Here is a 27,387-nt window from a genome sequence, read left to right on the forward strand (position 1 = left end):
TTTATTTTGAATACATTAATTTTGTTGTTTCTTTTGCATCAAAGTTGATCAACAAGACAAAGAAGAGTAATGCCCCCACCTCCCTATCCTACCCACCACCTCCCTTTAATAGCAGCGTTTCTCCTGCTATGTTATCAGAGGATAAAACTACATGAAACAAAGAAAAACACAACTTAAAATTGTATGAATTACTAAGGCATTTTGGGACAGCTGTAACAAAGAAGAATGAATACAAGAGATGTAAGAGCAAATACTGATACTGGTGGGAAAGAACCACAAACTTCCTTTAATTCAAAGTAGACCACATTCAAAGATGCACTTCCATTTTCACATTCAGGATCGGATACTTAACTGGAAATTGAAATCCAGATACAACAGAAAGATGAAAAGTGAATAACGAAGGGATGGATAGGTACATGAGAGAAATGTGAAGTGCTAAAGCATATACAATTCATTGTCATCAATGTTAGAGGAAAATGGTTGAAAAGAAGAAAATAAGGTACAATAGCTTTGCATTCTCTGCCTTCCTCTACATTTTTGAAACAAGCACCAACCTCCCCACTCCTACTGTCCCCTCCCAAAAAACCCAACTAAATACCACACCAAACACATGAAAAACATCCACAAACAAAATGAAAATACCAGAAATCCACAAATAACCAAGCACCTAATAAAAAAACTTTCACTTTTCCAGAGAAAAAAAGGGACAAAGGACTGGGAGCTCAGTATAAGAACATTCCAAAGAAATTTTTCCCATAACTCTCTTCTAAAACTGTAAGCTGAATTTTTAAAGTGAAAATATACTTTTTAAAAGAAAAGAGAAGGTATCTGAAATAAAGCAGTACTGCATAGAAGAAAAAGGCCATGTGGTAATGTAAATGCTTGTAGAACATAGAATGAAAGAGTGCAGGTTTTTATCTTGTATGTCGTCACTTTGGACCAGTGAAAGTTAAGCTGTATTTCACATATGAGATATTCCCAATATTGAAATTAAAATAACAGAATTACTTCTATTAATAATAAAATACCTAGTATATAAAGCTAAATTATTTCAGTACCAATTACATTAGCATACTTAGTAGCAAACTTTTTAAAATTAAATGTGCTCTTCAACTTAAACACTAACTGCAAGAATGCAAAACTCAGCTTTATGAGCTGTCATAAGAAATAGCTCAAAGTTAGCACTTCATTTAATTATACAAAATATAACATGAAATTAATTGTGCCATATTTGTGCCTAGCTTATGGCAAAATATTTTTGTAGTGTCTTTGTCAACATAAATTGGACTAGAACAATTGTTTTAAAAAATGTTTAGTTAAATTTAACATAATGCAAAAACGGTATTGTGTTTATGTTCTTCGCAAGTGAAACACTTAACTATGAAGTACATCAGCGTGTCTGAATGATATTAAACCATCATAGTTCTCTATTTTTTTAGTTAAGATGAACATGAAATTATTTTTTAAAAGATACTCTTAATAACTTGCATCAAGAACAACTAAACCATCAACCTGTAAAAAAAAAAAAAAAAATTGCATCCTGTCTGTAAAACTTTGGAACTTGCAAGAACTCTTTATTCATTAAATATCAAATAGCAGAGAGAATGCTATCAGCAATTAATTTTCAGCATGGCTTGCACTATCATTTCAAGGTCAGGTTTCACTGGTCATGCCTCAGTGGGAGCTTGGTTTCAAGGAGATTGCTGAACACTCCTCACAAGGGAAACATCATTAAACACATACTTGGAAAACTGAAATTACTTGCAATCTCAATAACTGAAAAACTCAGCTAGCCTACCTCGACTCATTTACCCTCTAGACAGAAGCAAATACCATTCAGTAAGTGTTCACAAACTACCAGATACGCCTATGGAATATAGAAGTTTCCTCATAATATAAGTTTGACCTTCTGAACATACATCTGGGCATTGGTTCGATCCCAAAGATGCAGATAGGAACACAAAACTGACATCACATACATAGGACCAAAGCACTTAAAAGCGAAATTAGGCATTAAATGCTGATGAGGGCGGAGGAGAAATGGCAGTCACTCTTGGCCCCAGCAGAGATCAGCAGAAATACTGACACAGAGGATTACTACAACATGTGTATAACACAAGGAAATCCAATCTCTTCAATATCATCAACTGGGATAGCCTAACACTCGTATCACAAGCATATTTTCCCGTTTCTAGCAATTTCCTCAAGTTTTCTCTAAAATCCCCTCCATAAACTTTAATAAGACTTTTAAAAAGACAAAAATAGTAGGTTTCTTCCTTCCCAATCTTTAAATGGAAAACAAATCTCAAATTTTACTTCTCTGACTCTTAAAAACTACTTTCTAACTTCTAACCTACATTTTTAATCAACACAAAAACTATTTTTATGTTTAACATGACTTACTTGTCATGTAATTCTCTTGAAACAATTGTTAAAATTTATAGCTTTTTCTCCTACTACAATCTAGCCTTACAATGTGATGATTCTATAATGCTAGAGTAAGTTCAGGCTGCCTGAAGTTTTATTACTATACACTCACGACTGATTAAGACCAATACACACAAATGATCATTTAGAAAAGCATGGAATATAAATTGCTGCATCCTTGTGAACTATATTTGGCAATAACAAAGACAAAACTCAGTTCTTCCAACTTCAACAATACTGCAGGTAAGGATATTCTTCTGTCATGTCTATTGTAATACACTGGGGAGAGAAAATGGTTCTAACCATCTCTCTGGTTACTACATATATTATTAACAGAAAACATTCCAGTAAGTTGAAACAAATTTTATTTTATTTTTATAATGCTATCAGAATATTTTTATTGAAATTGATACAAATTTCATTATAAACACACCCAAACCTAGGCATTTCTGTACATATATGCAGGTTTCAATGTCAAAACAGAAATTCCTCTCTTCACATTTTTTTGCAGAAAACTTTTCCAGTAACAACTCCAAATAGCATGAGTGGTAATGGACACCTACAAGCAAATGCTGAAAGCTATCAGGGACTGCAGAATTTCAATTCAGTGCTCAAGTCCAAAGTTAGATCTTCTTCTGTCTTTGAAAACATCAGAGGATAGTGGCCTGTCTGCTTTCTATTTATTGATTGATTTTAAAAAGGAATTAGGCAAGAATAATTGCTTTTGAAACATGTATTTCACTAAGGCTCCTACAGGAAGTGTTCCTGTTGGTCCTTCCATTTATGCTTCAGACAACTTCCATACAGAAAGCAGATGAGAAGATAATTCTTCCACTCTGTAGTTTCCTGACCAAGACTTCAAAGCAAACTGCTTCCTGACTATGCCTGCTGCTCAGTTACAACAGTGCCTGTCAGACCTCCAGCTGCACTATAGCAACAACTGGAAGGCTACGCGAGTTCAGAATCTATCAACCAGCTCATTCCTAAGAAAACCTTGAAGATATTGGTGGGTATTTTAAGACTGCTTGCACTTTCTCCGTATTTCTATTTTTAACAGAAAACAGTATCCTCTTGCATAAGGACTTCAGATGATGTGGGTATAACAGAGGATGTGGACAAAGGGTTTTAGCAAGCAATTGCTGGCCTCACCACTTCTGAGACAAGTTCTGTCAGTATGTAACTGTCAAGGAATCAGGATGATCCTTCAGACAAAGCAAAAGGCCTCAGGGCCAGCCGCCACAGAGGATGCACTGTTAACTCCTACTACATACACAGCACTGCTACCAGCACAAATCCAGATGCTGCTAATTGCTAGAAATAAACTGACTTTAAGATACTCCAAGGATATCACAAAAACAGCAATAACAAAAGTGGTAGGGATTGACAAGGTGGGAATTATCTATGCAAACTCAAAAGACAAGAATTCACAGGGAAACAACTCCAGTATGTCTGCCTTTACATGAAAGACCTACAAAGAGTCAGGAAAGAAGTGTCATTGACAAGAAAATCTCCACAGCCTCTTCAGAGCTGGAAAGGCTACTTGTCCTAAAGCGATTTAGCTTACTAAGCAAAGGTGAAGGCTGCTACACAGAAGCACAGTACACATGGTTTAGTTTATCTAATAAGCACCAATCACAGAGTAATGCTCCAAAATGTGCAAACTCAACCAATTTATGTTTTTGCATGTTTGATGCGTTTTAAGACAAATAATTCTCTTTTTAAATGTCAAAATGCATTTTTGATTAATTTTCTTTTTCTCTATCTGACAGCAGAAACTTTCAAGACAAAGAATTTCAAGGATTTTCTCATCTGTTCTTGTTGCTTATAGCAAATTATATGCACAAATTCTACATTACATTAAAAGAGCAAAACCTTTGAATGTTTATACAAAAGTTGAAAAAAGTCACTTTTGAGATAAAAGAAACAAGCTTAATTCAATTTCCTTATGCATATGCTTTGCAGTACATTTAAATGCATGACTTTCCATAAGAGAGCATGGAAAATCTATATAGGGTGTCTTACTGCATGAGTCCTCACACACATTTTGTACAGGGAATACCATGATAGATAAGACATCTTCAGAAAACAGTTCCGACAGGCTTGCCTGGACAGGAAGCTACTGACATTTGTCACAACAGCAGCTTCAGAACTTAGTTCAATTCAGTACTTGCTAGGGTAGCTTATCTACCCATTTTCTGTACTACTGCAGTCATAGTACAGAGGAAGTATCCCTAAGCTGCTGGAGGTTTAGAGGAAAAAAAAAAGCATTAAAAAAAAAAAAAAAAAAAAAGCAGCCACCAAACAAAAAAACCACTGCAGTTATCCTTAATAAACAGTTATCTTTAATAAAGTGATCACTTAATTGTACTAAGACATTTTTGATTTAAAATGAAGAGAACAAAAACACAGAAACATGCATACTCCGAAGAAATTAAGTTCTGACAAAAGTGTTTCAGGTTGTGGATAAGACTGTCTGCTCCTTTAAAATTTTGCTTACATTTGTCTCAACCAAGTATTTTGAATTTTCACATCCTTCAAATATAGGAATAATAGTTTGTTCCTAGGCTGCAGGTTAAGAAAAAGCAACAAAATGCTGTAGGGCATTATCACTGGAGGGCTATTGCTAGTTTGTGGGTTTTTTTTCTCTTTTATATACTGCAAAGAAAAGTAATTTCTCATTTTAGACAAGATTATCTTGATTACTAATTTAATCTCTCCTTACATATAGAAAAATCTAATGGTCGCAAACATAATACTTAATACTTCATAATTAATACAAGTTTACTATAAAATGCACTTCATCCGTAGGCGGAATATCATAACAACAGTGAATACTGCAGCTGAAGGACAGGAATTGACTGATACAGAAAATGTTGAGCCTCTCTATCAGCTATTGCAAAAATGTTCCTGCTGAGAAGTTTAAAAAAGAAAAATGAAATTCTGCCATAAAAACCAGAGTGCACAGATACCGCTGGGATAATAGAAACAGTAAGGACTGCCTCCCTCCAAATGATTCTGGGAATTAGCAAGTAGCGAATGGGCTCCTCAGTTCGGGTTGAAGAGCAGACTCTGAAAGAGCAGCCAATTTGAAGAAAGGCTCAACTTTTTCCTGTTCTACGATAAGACAACCAAAAACAAAGCTTCTCTTCCCTAGCATATTCTAGACACCTCTGCAGCCAGCTTCAAAGGAAAATGGATAAGTATTTCACCCTTTTCAGTCAGTATACAAAGCCTATTCAGTACACATTAGCTGAGCTCCAACAGAGAAACAACTTGACAAGTCAGAAGCTGAAGCAATACGTGTCAAAGAGATTGAATTCCACTTTTATATTAGTACAGAAGAAGACAGTGCATGATTATTGCTTGGAGCATGTGGTTGTTTAGGGGATAATGCTAGCACCTTAGCATTGAGAAGTAATGGAAATTGTCTGTCTTGTTCTCATTCTTTCTGAGACAGTCACTTGTGATATGTCTTGTTACACTGCCAGGTCATTTCTCTCTTCAGGCTCCTTAAATATCACCTGTCCAAGTTGACAATACATCTCTCAAATGATGACATTATGCTTTGTCCCTTGCTAAATAGCTAAACACTCACTTTACAAAGCACAAAAAGTTACACTTTTCTTGCAGAAATTAAAACATTACAGGGTAAGCATTATGCTAGTGCTGTGCTTCCTCACTGCCAGATGCACAGGAATGCTCAGCCTCCTCCATCCAAGAATCTCTCACTTAGCAGCCCTTCTTTGTGGCCTACTTTATGCTCTTATTCCTCATAAAGACTACACCTGGAAAGGTTAAATTCAAAAGGGTGGGTTGATATATTAAAATTTTAAACAAACAAGCAAGTGAATATATAATAACCTTCACAGACTTTAAATACCATCATTTTGACTAAAAGGAACTTACTATTACAGAAGGTGCACTGCTTTGAGTAACTGATTTTTTTCACACCAACAATTATTCTGTGCAGAAGACAACTCAGCAAATTGCAGACCTTCAACACCAGAGACAAAAGAGTTTCTTCCAGGAGCTGGCAGAGCTATACTTAACCTCACTACAAGCCCTACACAAGACTGAGTAAGGCAAAGGATGAGACAACTAAAGAAGGATGGCAGGGGTAACAGGAGAGATTCAAAAACAGATTTTTTTGTATCCAAGCTTGAAACACAATATTATAAAGGCAGTAAGTGCTTTCTGTTGTTTGCTTGTTTTCATAGTTGTTCCTTATTACAACGGCTGCAAATTTGTTTCTAACCCTGGGTAATTGTCTAGCATAGGCCAAAGGAAGCATGCCCAGTACCTGAGAGCTGTTCAACAGGGCTACAGGTATGGGATGGCTGCTTTTCAGAGGCTGAAAAAGCATACGCATATTTACACTGAGAGAACAGATGGAATCTACAGTAGATTAATGTAGGTGAATGAAGCATGTAACGGGAACTCCTGACATTTTCTGATTTATGCCTATCCATAAGGCAGATTTTCAGACTGAATCCAACAGAGTGAACAGCTTCCATCACAGCACCTGATTGGTGTGTGCTGCAGTATCTCAGCTGGAACTCCACACTTAGGAATCAAAAGCAAATGTATTTTCAAGAGATCTTTAAATCACCTAGAGTCAGACTCAGAACTCTCACCTTAAACTTGCAAATCCCTTCTTAAACACTGAGGCAGTAAGCTGATTTGTGAGGCCAATATTGAAGCATGGTAGCACTTCTGTGCCTGCTTTGGGAATCAGATCAAATTATCACAGGGAAAAAAAAGTAAGTTTGAGAAGTGACTTTATTTAAAGCACGCAATAACTAGTAAATTCAGGACTAAATAATTCACAGTAACACATAAAGATCATGGGTATGTATGCTTGTTGATTTCTATATAATGTTACTGTTGTGAACTTTTTTTCCCCCTCATTCTATAAACAACAGATATCTGCTCTGAATATGCCCAGCGGTGAAATGACAATGAAAAATGTCAACCATCTGAACTTGTCTTTCAAATACACAGGCACTATCATTCGCTACACATTATTTGTTATATCTGAAAATCTTTTTTTCTCATTTTTTTTCTGCATAGATTCTTACACACTGGATGATCTATGAGCTTTCTTACAAGCACATAACACTATGGGAAAAACTTCTAGGACATATTATTCCTTCTCTTATCCATTCCTTAAGACAGAAGCATTGGTGATTTTACCTCTAACTTTAAAATGTGCTTCAAAGCTGAAGGGAAGGCTTGGGAGGGTTTCCAAAAAGCTGAGAGATACAGAAAGAAAGCATGGCAATGGTACGCTAAGAAATCTTAGAGGGGAAGAGGCATACACACACATAAGCATAAGGAATATTCTCAGCTAGCAGGATCCTTAATTACGGCTATTCAGAGAGTAACACAGATGTGATAGAACTGCCAAAAACATATATATATATATATATATATATATATGGCATAAATTGATCTCTACTAATTTCTATACAATATTATTGTTCCACTTATCACTCACTCCCCCCTGCATCCCATAATATATTCAGTGAAAATCAAGAGTGGATTGGGCATGGACAGACATGGACAGACAGAGAAATGTCGGTTACACTAAGAACAAAATGTAGAGCTCTTTATTGCCATGGAGGTTCTCTTCCTCCACAAGACCAGAAAGTTGCAACAGTAAGAAAAAAATTCATTGAATGAACAAGAATTCATTCTCCATATTATTAACCTCTGTTATACTAAAATCCAATCACATTACTTATCTGTGGAAAGCCTAGGTCTCACTGCAACAAACACAATAAAATTAAGAGAAGTGTTTGCTCTGAAAAAATCACAGGGTAAATGAACTTAACAGAAATTGCTGGCGAAACATTCATCTTGAGCCCATTTTCCAAACAGCACTGAGACACAATGTCAAAGGTGACAAAATAGTCACAAACAGAAAGCACATTTCTAGAAGTACAGTCCAGAGCTATCCTCTAAAGCTGTTACTTTTAAGGAAATGTACTGCAACTGTAATAGTTTACTTTTTTATAATCATTTGAAGTGCTACAAGTTGCAAACTGGGAGTGCAGCACATGGTGTTTCTAGAGGGTGCTCATACTCTTGACACTTCAGCCTAATTGGTAGAATTCATTTGATACACAAAAAAGTGCATGATGTCAAGTGTATTGCTACCAATCCCTCATGTTGAACATGATTCTATAAAATAGAGGTAACAAACTGAAAAAATTTGAGCTCGAGGTACTCTGAGTATTTGAGATGTTTAATTATCTGAGTGCATTTTACCATTTCCAACAGAAATTAAATAGTTTTCAGCAATTAATATTGACCAGAAAAGCAAAATGCACAAAATGAAATAGTTTGAAAAAGTAAAATGAGATGAAACACTCTAATATACAAATGAAATTGTATGCAGTTTATTCACAGGGGTTGGAGATATCAAACAGAGGAAACTCAAGTACAGATTTCAACCACAAGACTGACCATATTAATTCTAATAATAATATTAATTAAAAATTAAAATAATAATAATAATATTAATTCTGGTCACATCACACCTCTTTAACAACAAGATTTTCTTTCAGGAATCCAGTTTTCTGCCAGAATTCTTTTCTTTTGGTTTCCCAATTCTCCTGAAAATAAGCTCTTGTGTAACTTGTGTAACACTGTAATTTGATTCTATAAAACAGGACACTGCACAGACTGGGGGAGATAGACATGGAAAATGGGGGCTAAAGGGAAACTAGTGAAGTAGTAAATTTGAAAGTAATTTCAAATGTGTAACTTCAAAAAACTTTAAAATATTTTCTAATATTATGGAAAGGGTGAGATTTTTTTTCTCTGGTTTGCACAGCAAAGGACTGGATGAGCTCTTTCAGTAACCATGCCCAGCCAAGAGCCCAATGCTCAGTGATCCCCAAATCACATCATCCCCTACACAGTGACTGAGCTCTACTTCTCCTACTCTGACATTATGGCCCACTATATTTTTGATATATTACAGCTCACCTTCTTGAATTATAGAATAACAGCACATTAAATCAGTAACCTAATTTTTTGTTCTTCCTTTGTTTTTAACCACTTATGCAATCTTTTTTTTTTCTTTTTTTTTCTTTTTTTTTTTCATTTTCCAGCTTATCTTTGTAGATTACATAGAACTATTCCTGATATGAATAGAAATGCTTATTCAATTAATCCAAGAAATGCTTATTCAATTAATTCATAAAAATGGTTTTAGATACAACAGCTAGTTCTTCTCCATTTGAGTTGATTTTATTTTGATTTCTTAACCAAAATGTTTTTTATCAAATTACAGAAGAACAATATTGCCTTTATTAACCAAATCTGTAATCTAATTTTAAAACAAATCAAGTTATGCTGACAAGATCAGTATTCCATAAACCTGTTGACTATCTCTAACTATATTACATTCTTAATTCTTCATTAATCAGCCCTTGTATTGGCAGTTCCATTATTCTGTTTAGAATTAAGGATGACAAGGTTTTAATTAATTGGGTGATTCTGATCCTTTATGTCAGTTTGTTGAATGTTACTTTTCAAGTCATGGGGAACTTTCCAGGACTGCTCCACATTTATTTACTTTTTTAAACACCAAGCAAAACCAGGTAGTGCTAAGAGTCCTGACGAGCCATTTTAGGATTCTGGACCTCCTGGTCACCTCAAGTGCAACTTGACATCATCTACTGCATAATGTGCTCTCAACTGATTATTAAAATGGAAACCATTTCATTATCATTTTATACAAAAGCATCATCCGGTCCATAGTGCCAGCAGGAAGATTAACTGAGAAATAAAATTAAGAAAATGAAATTTACTCAGTTCTACCTCACATAACCTAGCCTCTAATTAGGAGGAAACAATTATACTGCCTATGCTTGCAGTGAAACTAAACTCAAAAAAAAAAAAAAAAAAAAAAAAAAGAAAAAAAGAAAAAAAGAAAAAAGAAACCCAAAAAACTTAACAGGAATTAAATGCAAAATAAAGATCCATCTAGCAGATAAAGCTCAAAGAATCAATGGCATTAAGAAGCAGGGCTTTTGGGAAGTCTGTCCTAGCCTTAAGGAGGATGCTAACCTGAACTTGATCCAGATCTCACACTAGCATGAATAGCATGATATCGCCCCATTGTTTTTAAAAAGACAGACCTATGGGGAAAGAACAATGAATGCATCTGGGAAATCTCATCCCTTCCCTCAACACACACTCTGGTACTTCTTTTCAGCCCTTCCAAGCTACAACTCATGTTACTCACAGCCTTTCTTACACACTTCAAATTATTCTGCTAATAGTATCAAAATAGCACTGAGAAATAGCATGCTTCCAAAACTGCACATTTAAGTACTGCACTGACCAGAGTAACTCTTGAGATTTCAGTAATTTTTTTCTGCTTAATTTTTAATAGATTGATAAATGAAAGCACAAGAAAAAAAAAAAAAAAAAGGTAGTCCTATAAAACTGAGCATTAAAAAAAAATATATATATTAAGGCACTTGAAAATTCTTGAGCACCATAAAATTAATACTACACTTTAAAAATGTAAAGACCCTAATTATGAAAGCAAACTGAAGTATCAAGCACATTAATTAATCATATTCCAAAAAGATGCTATTTCTTTTTTTTTTTTTTTTTTTTCAGTTGAAATTAAAAATCGAAGTTTCAGTTACAGTTCTACAGTTAATAGAAACTTACGGGGTAAGATTAAATTAACCTGCAGTCATGCTCTTTGGGAATGAGCACAGAGCAAAAATCTGTGAACATTAATCCCCAAACTTCAGAGAAGTTTTAATGGTTATCTAGTCTGGGTGCACCCAAAGCATTTTCAAGTGCTGCAATATGAATTATTACCCACATTCACTATTTTACAGCTGCAATTGATGTCATGGATTAACGCACTGCAATACATTTTCTTGCCACAGACAGTGCTCCTCTACAAAGCATGATCTGTTGACTTGTTACTTGCACTTCGGATAAATTGCTAGCCTCCATGCTGCAGCACTTGCTCCATAAAGAGCTGAACAGCCAGAGGTGAAACCTGGGATGGCAGAACCACAGGTAAGAGAAGGCAGCTCAGGCAGAGGCAATGACTGATCCCTTTCTGCTCAGCCAAGGGGAAGCAGTCTGCTCCATCATATGGTTGATGGGCTTCAGTCAGTGAATGAGATCGGTTACCAATACCAGAGTGCACAGGCTGTGACTTGCCAAGGACCAGCATCACTTCTTACAGCAGGCCCTTGACTGGTACTGCCTGCTGATGGGAACCTCAGAAAGCAGGCAAGAGAGGGCACTGCACCAAACAGTGGCTTAGAGAAGTGGGTGGCCAAGTTACAAGAGCCCACCAACTGAGGTCTGCTACCTCTAATCAAAGGTAAAGAGACATAAAGCGATCTACTGCTGAATGCATCCTATAAAGAACTAACCATGAACAGAAGTCACCTCCCAGAAGAAATCTGGGGAGAATTCAGTGAAACCGCATCTCATTGCACAACCCTGGAAGAAATCTTTCACTTAGTACAGAGAGCTTGCAGCTGCAAATACCAAAAAAGAGATACTAAGCAACACTGAATATAGCAAACACAAAAAGCTGAAAACTAATTTAGCAGAGGTCAGTGCCTGAACTTTCAATTTAATGCCAATTCAACTGAGTCATCAGCATTGCAATCCTTTGAAAAAGCGGATACCATGCTTAATTTGCACAATCTGACAAGAGCTTGGCTAGGCACTCTGCCTAGTCTCCTGCTAGGTAACTCAGCTGTGCAATAGGCCTTTCTTATGGATATAAGCATCATTAGAATTCTATATGTGGCAATCAGCACAATAAGCAGAGTGCAGGTTGAACATGCCAGCTGATGGTCCAAATCAGATAGCTGTTCTACAGGATGCTCTCTGAACAACAAGTATGCAATTCTTCATTTCAATTCCAAAAGGAATAAGATTTTGAGTTTCTTTACTCCAAACTTTAAATACTTTTTTTTTTTATTATTATTTTTTATTTTTTTTATATTCCATCCTACATCATAGCAAACTGGTAAACCTTTAAAGAGCAGGAGACTGGTGCATTTGGAATCTGCTAGTGAGATCTTCAGTGTTTCCAATTACTAGTTGGCCAAAAGCCCAGAAACAGTCATAAGTGCCAAATACATTTTTAAAAACAACAGCAACTTATAAATATTGGTGTAATGTGGTCACTTCTGCAGCGACAAATGAAAAATATATTTTTTTGAAGTATCCCATTTTAGAAGAATGTTCAGCTTGTAAACAGCAGAAATATGAGTAATAAAAATATATAATTAAAGCACTTTGTATTTAGGCTTTACTCTCAGTTGTATTGTAAATCTCTAATAATATTAATTGTGAGGTTAAAAAAGCAAGGTTTTGTTTGAAACCTTAAGATAACTGTTCTGCTGTAAAGGTAAATATTCTCTGTCCACTTAACTTCTTTGTTTTTAAATAAATGATTGGGAATTACACATCTTTCTGTACTTTTATTAGCTTTGAAAGACTAAAATAAGAATTTAAGATGAAGTGCTTCAAGACATAAATGAATAGTTCGTCTTATATGCTCAGAACCTGTCTCTGATGCTGACTGTATCTGGTTTCCCAAATCTACTTCCTCCCATACCACCACACTGAGATCTCATGCACAGCACACAGCAAAGCTTATAAATTAAGCTTCTTGCCTTGAGCCCTTCACCTTCACTCTAAAAGTGCAGAAGGCAAACAGCCCAGACCTAAGCAGCACTGTATTCCTCCCATATCAGTACAAGTGAATTTTATTCTGCCATGCACCTTTCACTCCCCTCATTCCAAAAATCAAATTGAACTTGCATGGAACAAGAACATTTTAATTCTCCAGATGGCCATGAAAAGTCAGTTTGTCAACTGTTTGTTGTTAGTCAACATTGCAGGGGTCTTACTGTTGGGAAGAAAAAAAGCAACAACAACAAAAAAACCCCTAAGAAAATAAAAAACAACCCCTTAAGCTTACTTTTGTTTTTCAGTATTTGCCCACATTTGCAGATGAGCAGTTTGCACTTGCAGCAGGGGGACAGAGAGCAGCCCAGCTCACCAACATTTACCTGCAGATGGATCTCAGAAAAATATATTGTGCCCCTGTGTCTGTGAGCTGACTGCTACTGATAGCCAGGGCTATGTGACTGGAAGCTGTTGTGAACAACAATATAATAATAATAACAAGCATCGATATCTATTCCATTTGCAGCTCTGATTAAGCTGCAATCTTGAGTGTAAAGCTTCCTGTCTATCCATTATTATTTAAAACTTATACATGTAACAGTTTATTATAAACAAAACATTTGGGAGAGAAAAAAAAAAGCACAATAAAAACAGGACTTTCCCCCAATGGCTCTACAATTCGTCACATTTTACTAAAAATCACAGCCTTGCACTGAACTTCTATAGAGCAGGACTGAGTTATTCTGCTATGTACATATATTAAGCTCTGGACAGGCTGAACTATTGACCTCCTTTGCTACTAAAACCTCAGTTAATCATAAAGCTGAGCCGTTAGCCATTACTCAGAAGCAGTAGCAAATGTAACAGAATAACTTACAACTTACAGTTGATAAAGCAGCCTAACTGGACAATTTTAGATTACAACATATTTTCTATAGCTCCCTAAAGGAAAGGCAGGGTATGCAATCACAACTCAGACATACTACTCAACAAACAAACAAACAAACAAATAAATAATGAAAAATCCAACCACTCTCAAAACAAAATAGCCACAGAAAACTACCTTAGAATTACTTGCAATGAAAATGCTACCCTTGCCTTTGGTTTTAGAATGCTTAAGAAGTGAATAATTACAGGAATACCAGCAGGCAAGAGGTGCAGGCATCGTTGCCAGCTTGGGTACACCACGAGATGCAACTGGAAGGATGCAGACTCCAGCATCAGCAGCTCCTGATTATTTCTAAACAACACACATGGGTACACAATGCTGTGCTCAGCACAAATTTTGTCTGCGCTCAAAAAAATGGAAGAACAAAGACTACACCTGGCTTTTAAGGAGGAGAATGATGGTTTGTTTAACATGTTTTAAGCTCACTTCAATCCTTTAAGGATACTCTATTGCTTTGTACATTTCATTGCTCAGCACTATCTTTAATTGTGGATATAGGACTGCAAACTGACAAAACAGCGTGCAAGTTATCTAGCAAAACACAGCCGTGTAACTTCAGCATAAAGAAATATTACTTCGGAAATTGCAGTTAGATAGACAGGCTTCTGGAAGACTTAACTATTGAAAAAATTATCCCTTCACTAGAAAATCATTTTGTTTGGTATTACTGGAAACTGTCACTAAGTCACTAGGCACTGCTCTTGCCATGAGGAAGATGGAGAGTGATGAGAATACTTAATAATAAACGTGTGTGTCTGATACAGGGATACATACAGTCATTGCTTAAATCTTTTAGAAGTAGGATACATCTCCAGCAAACCACAAGCTAACTGATCAATAATAATATGGACCAAATGTCCAGAAATTATAAATACTAAGTGAATTCTGTGGAAAATTATTTTCAATCTTCATTCAAAAATAACGCTAATATTTACTTAGGTATTAAATACACAGAAGCAGAATACTAACCCATTCCTATTGATCAGTGTCAGTGAGTTAGCTGTTACTGCTACTTGGAACGTGAACACTAACAACTCATCAGATCAATGTTCACTAATGTGTGCCTTTTAATTTGTATAGAGAGCAGTCAAACTTCATCTTGAAAATTCATTTATTTCTCTCTACTTCACTTGACACTGATCAGACAATCAATTATAATTTGTTTCAGAATTTGAACGAATACCTACACAACTTGTAGAAATACAAAACTAACAAAGAACACAGCGAAAAAAAGTATTTGTTTGAAAAATAAGTGATCTTGTCAGAAACAAGAATTAGCAATAATTGAAGAACCTCCAGAAAGAAGACATTGCTGCAGAGAATGTCATCTAATATAGCATAGTAAATCACCTGCCAGTCAGAAATACAATACCAGGAGCAGAAGAGATTGCAGTGTTATACAATTCTTAGCTTTACCTTTTCTTAAAAATCTTCTCTTCAGAAAAGACTTCTTATCATTTGCCTTTTAAGAACAAATTCTCAAAAATAAAACTCATATCAGTTTGGATTTGCAATTATCTACAAAAGTCTTGGGAGAGCACCATGGAAAAGGAATACCTGCCCGCATATTCCAGCCAGGAGAGAAGGCAGCAGGGTAACCCAATGTCTAACCTGATGCCTTGTGTGAGTTGTCCCATGATGCTGGACTCAATGCTCCAGCCTCCACAAATCCCTGCTGACTCACCTTCTAACTGAAACTGGTTAATAGTGATAGTTATTCATTTTTGCTTTCCTAATATAAGAAGAATCCAAATCCATCTTACTTCAGGGTAAACAGTGCAAAATCTTACTGTTACTAAAACAATGTTACTGTGAAAGTTCACATTTTTTAATGGTGGCTTCCCCCTTCCCCCCCCCCCCCCCCCTTTTTTTTTTTTTTTATGTGATGCATTTCAGAGAGGATTAAAGTTGAAAATTGAGTCAAAAATTTGTCTCAAGTCAGACTAGATGTTGGTGTCTTATATGCAGGTTTTTAATTTACAGACTCACAATAAAGCTTCCCCTTAGTTGCTTTTAAAAATATGTCAAGTCTCATGCAAATCATGATCTGCTTTCTTTTCCTTTCTCATTTAAAAACTCTTGTCTGTCACACACTGGGTAAATGAAATATTTTTCAAGTGCTGGGGAAAAGGAATCCAGACATTTGGGATTTGTTCATCTTGGCTCAAATTCTTTAAGATAGAACATGTTTTCAAATTTCTACTGTTTCAGAAGACTGTCTAAAACAATTCAATACCATAAATCAATGCCTAACCTTACTTAGATCTGAACAACTGTCATCTTTACTGAGATAGGCAAAAATATCTTCTCACTTCACAGGAAAGAGATATTAAATTATAAACAAGATCAAAAAAATTCAAAAAATGCCTTCAGTTTCATCTTGCTCCAGCTGCAAGCTTATTGGTTAGGGTTAAATGAACAGTGTGCCTCAGCTTCTGACAAGATTCTGCCCAGTTTCAAAACAGACTGTCTAATTTTCAAGGAATTCACACTTACTGACCTAGTTGACTTGAAGTATTAGCTTGTGATCTAGACATTGACTCTTCTTCAAGTAAGATAAACGGTCATAAGTGATTAAATGAGAATTTGAATAGCTGTCCATCTGAGGTCTGTGACCAACGTATGAAAAAAACATTTTATCTTACATGTGCCTATGTATATATGACAGTTGGAAATCTGCCACTGAAGCTCTTATTTCTTGCTACTTTAATTTAGTTTTGAATAGATGGTTATCAGCACCTTCACTAAATCTACTACAGTGTATATTTTCAAAATCTGTAAGGCAGGCCCTATAAATCTTAAGAAGAAAAACCCCACAATTTAAGTTTCCTTTTATTTACTTCCCAGTCTGATGTTCAAACCTCTAATTTTTCTCCTCTGCAACTATGAGAGGTAGGCATTATCTTTTTTTACGAAAGCTGAGATTAAAATAATTCTAAGTAGCTTTGCAAGGAAGAGCATATAACACAAGTTGGCAGCGCTTAATCTTCTTGGTGCTGGCCGCGCAGAGGCACTCAGAAAAAAAACACAGAAGCAGACTGCAAGACAGCAACATGTGTTTTTAGTGGCAATAGGTCAAAAATGGAGAAGAAAAGGCATTCCTAATGATATTTGCATGTGTACTTTAGAAACTGCTAGAGATTCTGGCAGACCTTGCACATCTGCTTGGAAGAAAGGTAGTGCAGGACACTACCTTTTTTGTAAAATCTTATTTGTTTAAAAGATAATTTTTCTATGCAAGTTCCTTTATATTAAAGTTGATTTACAACGCAAATGAACGGTGAAAAAAGAGGTCAACTGTCCTTTCCAGAAATGATGAGGTCTTTTTTAATTCCATGAAGAGAAGTTTTCTTAGCTTTCTATCATCCCACCTGGTAACCTGCCTCCCATGGTTAGCACTCATCAAGAGACAGTGGCCAAATAAAGCAGTGGATGCAGCATGCCCATATTCAGACAAAATTCGGATTCCTGGACAGTTTAGGATTCTCTCCATGCTAAAGAATTCTTAATTTCTGCTACAAGTTAATTAGAAGCTAACAGACCTGCAAAACAATTAACAGCGTTTTTTTGTTTATTTTTTCTGAGCAGCACTCACCTGCACACTTGGTTCTGGTGATGAGTGGTGGTCCTGGCTGTCCGGTGCCACCTTCACCTGGTCTGGTAAGCAAGACCCGAATCTCATATTCAGTATCGGGATCCAAATGCCAGAGTTTGTAGGTTGGGGCATTGACAGCATGGGTTTCAGTCCAGGTCCCAGATGTCATTCGATACTCCACTTCTTTCAGAATAATGGGTCCATCACCAATAATTGAATTTGCATTGAGCTGAATTAGCAAATATGTTGGTCCAACGCCCAGCAACTGTGGAGGTGCTATTGGTCGAGGAGGCTCTGTATGGGAGACAATTAAAAAAAAAAAAGAAAAAATTCAGTGATGAAACGTTAAGAGGAGGTCTCCTTCCACTGAAAAGCTTCCGGGTCTTGATCTGCAAAGATTTAAAAGCTGAAAGCAAAATCAAGCCAATATCAAGCGAAGAAGAGCTGAAGAGGATTTCAGGGGCGCACCACAGGTATCTGATCAACGTTATGTTTTCCATTTAGAAGTCTCAGATTATTCATATCATTTTCTACAGCAGTAACTTGAGTTTTTAAAAAAGAACTGCTATTCTTTTATTGGCAGAAGCCACGTACATACTTTCCTTAAAGAAACGGTTATAATACATACACTAACTCTACACCGAATATTCTTAAAGATCACTATCACTGCAATTTATCTAAAGTCTGCCAGATGCAGTTATGGTGAAAGATACAACTTTTCAGAATGTTCAGAACTGAGCAAAAGTGCAACCACGTATTTCATTATTTAACTCCAAGATAACTTATTGCTGATTTAGAAAGTCAAATAGGACATATGCTGGCTTTTGTTTTCCTCTATTTGAAGCACCTTCCACCCCAAAATTTAGACAGTTGCTATGTGAAAAGATAGCAACAGACCAAATGGAGAGTGAAATCTCCCTTGCCCTGAGAAATGTATATGTAAAGTAGGACATTGCCTAAGAATGATTTATTTAAAAAAAGAAAAACAGTCACCAGCAACATGTATTTCCCTATTAAAATGACTCCACTGATAAACATGGAAGGTTCATCTTCATCCAGATGGCTCCTATTTTAACTAATTTGTTTCAGTTAATTAGGCAACAATCTTGAATTCAATGCACACAGGGGTTTCACACAGCAGTGACGCAGAACTAACAACATGGCAACTCTGAGCAGGTAAAGGGATCTCATGGCCAGTATATTAGAAAAAAGACAGAGTCCCAGATCCAAAGTTTTCCCTAGGTCTTGGCCCTTCTCACTACCATTCTCCCTCACATCTCCAAACAAGAGAGGTTAACATGCGGAAGTATTGCATATATTCTGCCTCCCAGGAATGACCCTACCAATGTCGCTTAGAGAGCATGTGAAGAGTTAGGATTGAGAAGAACTTGCAGAATGTCTCCCAGCCTTCATTTTCCATCCCACCCTCACTGTATGGTGAAAGTCAAGCTGGGACTCCCAAGTTCCCTAGGTCCAGTAGTGAAGATTCCCTTCAAGATATAACAGTGTATTTACTAACTCTGCAACTGACTGACCTTCCCACATTTCTCAGACATTCTGCCACAGTGATTCCTCTCTTTCAGGCTTTTCCAGACTAGCTAGTGGCATACCAACCACTCAGTTTGGAGACAGGGAACTTCAATACACTATAATGGTCACAAGCAGAGATCCTTTTATCCTCTCAGAGTGAAAAGGTGCATTTCCAAGCTATCTAAATTCCAGCTTCAGGATATATAAAACCGTAGTAAGTATCACAATTAATTATTTACATGTTTTACTCTGTTTTGGCAAGAAGACTGCATATGAACTAATTCAAATCCCTAACTGCATCAAGGCTCAGAAATGCAACTGGGCTTAATGAGGGCAGTTTATTTGCTGTGAAACTAACACATTAAATGTCAAACTAATGAATTCTAAGGTCAGAGTATATTACAGTAGAAAACATAAATGTTGATGAGCATGAAACACTACCAGCTCCAAGTTATAAACCTCTAAAACATAAAGCTATGCTTGGAAGTATATATTTTGATTAAGAGCATGATTATTACAAATAAAACCTCATATTAATGAAACTAATATACCATTGCATATTAAATTTTTATGTTAAGAGGTAAAGTGTATTCTTATATTTGCATATGCATTTTGTTTTTAAGCTCTTGAGGACAAGGAGACTTATTTATAAAGTCTCTCCCTGTTCCAATAAATTATGCATGAACTTTAATCAGTTAGCAAATGAACAAGTAATTGTTCTGCAGCATTATTAATATTCTTCATAATACAATATATATCAGAACCAGAGGTGTGGTGCAACCAGAAATCCCAAAAGTACACTAAGTATCAACTGAAGCATGCAATCCCAATATAGTAGATAAACTTTTCTGATGTTACCCAATTAACTTTCTATTAATTGTTCTCATTTGTTATTCCATAACCAGATCCATCAAACGTTTCCCAATTATAATTTCAAATTATATAATTTCCTTTCTAATACACAGCAACCTGAAACTTTTATGGCTTAGAAAATTATCATTAACAAATAAAAAAGAACGAACGAAGCTATTATTAACATTTTGGTTACCATTTCCATAGCAACTATCACATATATACAATACCACTTTATTCATGGGATTTAAATACAATACACATCCTCGCATCCAAACAATGTTGCAGGCTTTTCACTCTAACAATTTAGGTCCATCTAGGAATATACAACACAGTTTCAGAGTGTCTTAAGAAGACAGCCTGTCAAAAATGAAAAGTCTTTTATATGAGGAATGAAAGAAAAAGAAAAAAAAAAAAGGAGAGATGCATGAGAGAGAACCTCAAGAAAAATCACATTCTCAGAACTTTGGTCTGGTTTCCAAACAACCTACAATCTTAGCTTCAGCCATAACAAGTGAAAAGTTTGGATCAGTGGTAACGCTATAGGAATTTGAGAACTAACAGCTCAACACTGCGTCAGAGTCTGCCCTGCCTTGCTCTAAGCTGGCTGGCTACAGACAGCCACGTGAAAAGTGCATTTGGTGGCTTTCAGCCGCCCATCCTGGCAGCAAGTTCAGGCATCCTGGTGGGCTCCCTCTGCCCTGGCCACGGCAATCAAACCAGAGAATAAGACTCTTTATTTCTGTCAAAAAAACCACACAACTCCTGCAGTCATTTCGAGAAGATTTTGAAGTATCTTGACTTGTAAAGCACAGAGAATTTCTAGTAAGCAAATACCACTGAATACAGTTCTGCTTTTTCTGGCCATAAACTTTCTCTGAGAAGTTTTAAAGTTTCTAAACAACCTTATCCAAAATTATATTTTAATCCACGGATGACTTAACTTATAGAATCATAGAATCACCAAGGCTGGAAAAGACTTCGAAGATGACCCAGTACAACCATCCATCTACCATCAATACTGCCCACTAATCATAACTCTGAAGTCCTGACCAGGCTCACTGCCTCTCCAGCCCCTCAAACATGGGGTTTTACAGGGGTAAGAAAACTCCTGCAGGTTTCCCAGCTGTGTGCAGGTGTCAGAACTCATATAGCTATGGGAAGTGATGGGACAGGAAGCAGCATCCTAACTGCCATAACAAAGTGCCAGGTCCTCTGGTCACAACAACCCCAGGCAACACTATAGGCCTGGGGGCAAAGTGGCTGGAAGACTGTGTGGAAGAAATGGACCTGAGAGTGTTGATCAACACTTGGCTAACCATGAGCCAGCAGTGTGCCCAGGTGGCCAAGGCCAATGGCATCCTAGCTTTTATCAGAAATAGTGTAGCCAGTAGAGCCAGGAAGGTGATCATCCCTCTCAGCTCTGGTGAGGCCACACTTTAAGTACTGCGTTCAGTTTGGGGCCCCTCACTACAAGAAAGACACTGAGAGTCTTGAGCACGTTCAGAGGAGGATAACAAAGATGGTGAGTTGTCAGTAGAATCACTGTTTCAATATGTATTTAAAAAGCAAATGCTGAATAGTTTAACAATGACCCCAACCAGTGTGTTTCATTTCTCCCTTTGCTAAACCCCAACTTCAGAATCCCTTCTCCAGTGTGACCAGTGTTACTACAATCTTAATTTATGACAATATTTTTAGCCACTGCTTAAAGGGAGTAAGAATGGTGAAATCCCTTCCACTATATCTGCCCCCTAACATCTCTGAAAGACTATACTGAAAGAACACTTGTGCATTTACAACATATGAAAGAAATGAAAGGATTTTTATGCACAGCATTTTGCAGTATTTGGACAGTTCTAGTTTTGACATGAAATGCCCACAGCGAAGTTAATCAAGAATTAAGACTGACATTTCATCAGTACGAAGTTCCCATTCTGCTGAGCTACTAGCAGTACATTATGCTCACATCAGTATGTATGACATTATATATTAAGTGTACTGTGATATTTAGGCACCAATGACTAGAATGAGCATGCAGCATCAACTCCAGCTCTAAGTACTCGTACAGTTAAACAGTTGTGTCATATTCTTAATAAAAAAATGTATGCAAGTAATTATATAATTATTGAGAGAAAAAATAACACAAAAAATCACTACTGTTGTTAGTGTATTAACCAATATACAAGTAACATATGCATAGTACTTTGTTTAATATTATTTACCCAGTCTAGGGGACAATAGCCTTACTAAGTAGCCTTTCAAGTTCAAATATCTCTTAAATTTAAATCAAAGGGAGTTTCATTAGTATTTGAGTTAAAATATATACTGTTAATTATCAGTTCACAGCAGGAAAAAAAAAAAAAAAAAAAAAAAAAAAAAAAGGAGTCCAAGCAAAATCCTACTGATTGTTTCACTTTAGGAAAAACAAAATAAAGGAAAACTGGCACTGGATGCATGGTTGATGAAATGTTTTTTATTTATATGAGGTTATGCTTCAGTCACAGGAGCCTGTTTCCTTACTCATAGCAGCAGGTTTTGGAGATAGGGAGGAGAAGGCTAAGAATCATGCAGCCAATTCATGTTGCTGATTTTGTTATTGCAACTCCACATCCCCTTCACCTCCACACATGAATATATTGTAAGCTTTCCCTGCTCATGCTGGATCTCACATTAGATACTAGGAAGAATTTTTTCTCAGAGTGGCTGGGCATTGAGAAAGGCTGCCCAGGGAGGTGGTAGAGTCACCATCCCTAGAGATGATGACGGAAAGTGTACATGTGGTACTAATGGACATGATTTAGTGGGCACTATTGGCGGTAGGTGGATGGTTGGTCTAGATGATCTCTGAAGTCTTTTCCAACCTTACTGATTCTATCATTCTATGTGCTGAGTGTGCCTATGCTCTGATGATGGCATGTCCAGTCTTCTTTGTCAAATACCTTACACAAAGCTATGCAGTTTTAGGACTATGGATATCAACACTTAGCCCAGTACGTAACAGGGATTATAAACATAAAAAGCTTGATTTTTACTGTTAGAACAAACTATTCTTTTACCATTCATCATCCTTCCTGAAATTAAAATCAGTACACATTAATATATTATAAACTGCCAAGATGTGGGTAAGCCATAAGAACCAAAATTTCTTTCAGAATTTGTCACAATTCAAAGAAATTAACAAATAAATCAAATCCAGAAAACCTACAGAAATACAGTTAAAATGAACTCACCAGGGAGTACAGTGCAGATACATCCATAAATTACTCCAGAGTGACTCAGCTCTCACCTAGATCAAACTCCCAACTGTCTTCTAGGGGAACTTCTCACAAAGCTAGTTGAATATGGATGCATACTTTTGGAAGTACACCAATTATTATTATTATTACAGTACTGGTTCAGTTTCTTACTTATACTGATTACATATATTCAGAGCATGATGCTGTACACAAACTCCAAGAGGCCAGGGACCCCAAGGAGCACAGTCCAAGTCAGTCCAAGGTTCCTTGAAGGAGTCAGGGCATGGGCCCAGTGGAGATCCCTGCCTGGCAGGAGCCATCCCCTGCTACAGCTCTGGGTGCTGCAACACAGCTGGACCAGGAGACCCAGAACCAGCCAAAGAGAGTGAGGAAACAGGCTGCCGTCTCCCTGCAATGGCAACACTGTTCTGATACTCTTCCTGTACTGAGCGGTTTTAGGATTTGAACATTTTAAATAACACTGGAAAAATGAAGTGCCTGATGAAGGCAATGAAGGAACATTTGTTTAAACGTTGGAGAAAATGTATGATTTAGCAGAAAGCATTAAGGCAGTCAAATGTTTGCAGGGAAATAAAATTATCCATCTTAAAAGCTGGTTAATCCAACAGAAAGGAAAAAAAAAACAAAACAGCAAAGAAAAACCAACAATACAGCCTTTTAACAGTAAGCAGTAACTGTTCAAATATGGTATTAAACCCTAAATTTAACAGTGAGAATAGCAACCCATGAATAATAACTGGTAATACTGTAGGAAATACTACAGTCTATAAGTGTTTTCAGTGGAGGCTGGATGCCTTCTAGTAAAGCACATGCTAAAATTAAAAACAGAAGACAATAATGATACATAAGGCTCCAAAGACATGCAATTGAATGAAATTATGTGTTTGTTAGGGAGTCACAAAACAAGCTATGAGACAAAAAGAAACAACCATGGAAAATCTCTGCAGAAACACTGGGTTTCTTTTTATAAAAATAATTCTGCTTGGCATATATTTATTTAATATGACATAGAAATATTTTCATTCAACTTTCCAAAATGGTTAGGAAGTACAGCTCTGCTAAAAAATGTCAGAATGTAAGAAAAAATTATTTTGGACTTACACTTAGCTGTAAGTAGTTAGGTCCTTACTGGTATTGTTATCTCACACAGAAGATAAAAAGGCTCAACAACCTACATAACAGTGAGACTGCCCAGCACAATGAGGACACCTCATTAATGAAAACTAAGTACTCTGGTGAGCTGAGATATGACATGTCTGAAAAATGTCAGAATAACTGAGCAGGTGCACAATTAAGACTTCAGCTGCTCTAGTGCTCTTCGTGGATATTGGAGGGGTTGAAGTGAAAGGCAGCTGTCACACTCTCCCTCAGGAATTATGCTTCTGGCTTAAACTGTATATCAGGTGCACTGCCTCAGTTACACCCTGCCACTGCACAGCCTGTGCTTTGGTCCTGCTTCATCCCAAAGGACACCCAGCTATGGTGGCACCAGCTTCCACCACAGCCATAGTCTGTTCCTGCCTCACCTTTCCGGGCACCCAGGCAGCTCTAGAAGCAAGAGGTCAGCTGCAAGTGGGGGGTAGGCAGGACGCTGCACAGGCTGCAGGTGCAACCAGCTCAAACTATCAGAATAACACACTCAGGTGTTATTTTGCCTGTGCAACTCTTTGTTTTTCCAATTGTCATAAACTTCTTTCTATATCAAGTTTAACTAATTTTATCATCTGTTTGTTGTTTTCTTTTTTTGCTTTGCATTTTTTTCCTCTCTTATCAAATAGCTTCTACTGCAGAATCTTGGTGTCCTGCAAACAACTTGGAGAAAGCAGTTACCAGTGGGTTTCTGCTATTTATGCAGGTTAGCAACATCTCTCTCAAAGCACACTGAAGAGGAGCCAGAAAAAAAAAAAAAAACTTTGATGGCAGATAAGGGGCTTTAACATACTGCAACAATAGCAATACAATAAGATTATGAAGAAATGTTTAGATTTTTAGAGAGAAGTATCCCAAACATCCACGTCCCCCTTTACATTTTTCTGAAGAATAATCAAAAGCTCATTCAAACTTCGCTGCTGTCTTGAACATAGAACCATAGAATGGCTTGGGCTGGAAGGGACCTCAAGGATCATCAAGCTTCAACCCCCTGCCATAGGCAGGGTTACCAGCTGCTAGATCAAGTACTAGGTAAGATTGCCCGGGGCCTCATCTAACCTAGCACTGAACACTATCCTGTGACTGTAAGTGCTGCTAACTACGTGAAGACATTAAAAACAGTTTATGATTCTGCAAGAAAGGCCTTTCTTCAGTTGTTTTTTTTTTTTTTCTAAATGATACTTACATAGATGCAATCTCTATGATTCTAGAAATATTCCCTATGTAACTTTAAAACTCAATTTATCACAACTGTCCAGTAACAGCTTGCCCCAAGGTTAATACACAATATCTAAAGAAAGTTGGTATTTAATTAAAAGTTATTTGCCAGGAACAAAAGAACTCATTCTAAGCCATAGCTTAGTGACAAGGCATACGAAGTGATTTATCCAACTCACCTATGAGAGTCTTGTACAACCATTTTAATTGTATTTTATTACTTGGAATAGGAAAACTGAGAAGAATCCATCTAAACAAGCATTCAAAATAAATATCTATAACGCAGTAAGGTTTTGGCTGTTACACAGACAATCAGTGAGAAAGAAACAACCAGAAACAGAAAACTGAGCAGCAAGCTCTGGGTTAGTGAGGATATTGACATATTTCACTGCAACATCATTTCTGATTTTGAGTCTGTAAATGGAGATACTACGTCATGTGTTTGCCTCAAACTGCTGATTTATCTTTGAGCACCTGCCTAATATATCATGTTTATGTATTAAGTACCACAAAGTCTGCATCTTCATATGGCTGAAATGTATTTAATGCAGCAGTTACTGACCACCTAAAGTGCTGAAACAAGAATTATTTCAACAGTGAAAACTGCTAACTTCTGCATAGTGATTTCATATCCCATGCATCACTGTGCCATTTTATTCACCTTGATTTGAAACACCACTGCATTCATTTTATTATCCTCCTTTAAATAAAGGGAACAGTTGCAGCTTTAGCACTGTCAGCAGAAACTGTAAACAAGGTTAAGTCATGCTCAGCTTACACATAAAAAAGTCCTTCTAAAAACTGGAGCATGTCATCTCTCTACACAACTTTTGAACAGAACACATGCCTATTTATCAAAGGACAGTAGGCTGTGATACCCTAGGAATCAATTAGAACAGTATCACATATTTTGTTAAAAAGACTGCATTGCACTGAAGACATTCATAAAGTACACTGCAAGAAAAATGAATACATGTAAGAAAAGAAAAAGTAATGCCTGCAAAGAGAAGACATTCAAATCTAAAATAAGTAAATAAATAATTCACTCTGTATACGAGTCAGCTATAGCAAAACTCTGATCGGATATCCACAAGTATCACTAATTCCCTTGAGATCTCAGCATTGTGATTATTGTTGGAAAGAAATATTTTATCTACTTTATTGACAAGAACCAGGAGGTTAAGAAGAAAATTGAAGAACTTCTTCAAAATTTGGTACCTCCCAAGCAAGAACTATTTTCAGCTCTAGAAAGCTTTACAACAGGATATTTGTCAATATTGCGTTCTGCATGCACAATCATGTCCTGTGAATGAAGAGGAGCATTTCAGTCAAATTCAGTGGCAAACAAACAAACAAACAAACAACCCACAACAACACAAAACCCAACAAACTATCAGGGAGTTGCAATTTAACATCTCTAGGCCTTTAGCAAATCTAAAATAAAAAAAAGAAACACCCTCACCTAGAATTCCTGGAACTCAATGAAAGCTATCCACTCAAGAGCATGAGATTAATGCTAAGTAATAGAAATTACCCACATGCAGCCTAACTGTACTTCTGATATGAGGCAGCACTTCCCTTTCTAATGGTGAGCACTCTGGGCACAGCTGGTGACAGAAATCAACCCCCAAGGACCTGCCCTGCCCTGATTACCCACTCATCTTTCATGGTGCATGTTTGCTGAGAAGAATAGCTGACATGGATGAGGC

The 27,387-nt window shown here is 36.7% G+C and overlaps 1 protein-coding gene across 8 annotated transcripts in view; it reads right to left on the bottom strand.

Moving 5' to 3' along the window:
• Positions 1 to 27,387, bottom strand: part of PTPRK (protein tyrosine phosphatase receptor type K) — a 393,137-nt gene that overhangs the window by 142,268 nt on the left and 223,482 nt on the right. For all 8 annotated transcript variants that reach the window (XM_052698882.1, XM_052698920.1, XM_052698873.1 and 5 more), the window contains exon 7: positions 17,670 to 17,963. In XM_052698882.1, the coding sequence (XP_052554842.1) occupies positions 17,670 to 17,963 (294 nt within the window). The remainder of the gene's footprint in view (positions 1 to 17,669; positions 17,964 to 27,387) is intronic.

The sequence above is a fragment of the Tympanuchus pallidicinctus genome, unplaced genomic scaffold (genome assembly GCF_026119805.1).
Source record: "Tympanuchus pallidicinctus isolate F22 unplaced genomic scaffold, pur_lepc_1.0 scaffold1, whole genome shotgun sequence".
Lineage (NCBI taxonomy): Eukaryota > Metazoa > Chordata > Aves > Galliformes > Phasianidae > Tympanuchus > Tympanuchus pallidicinctus.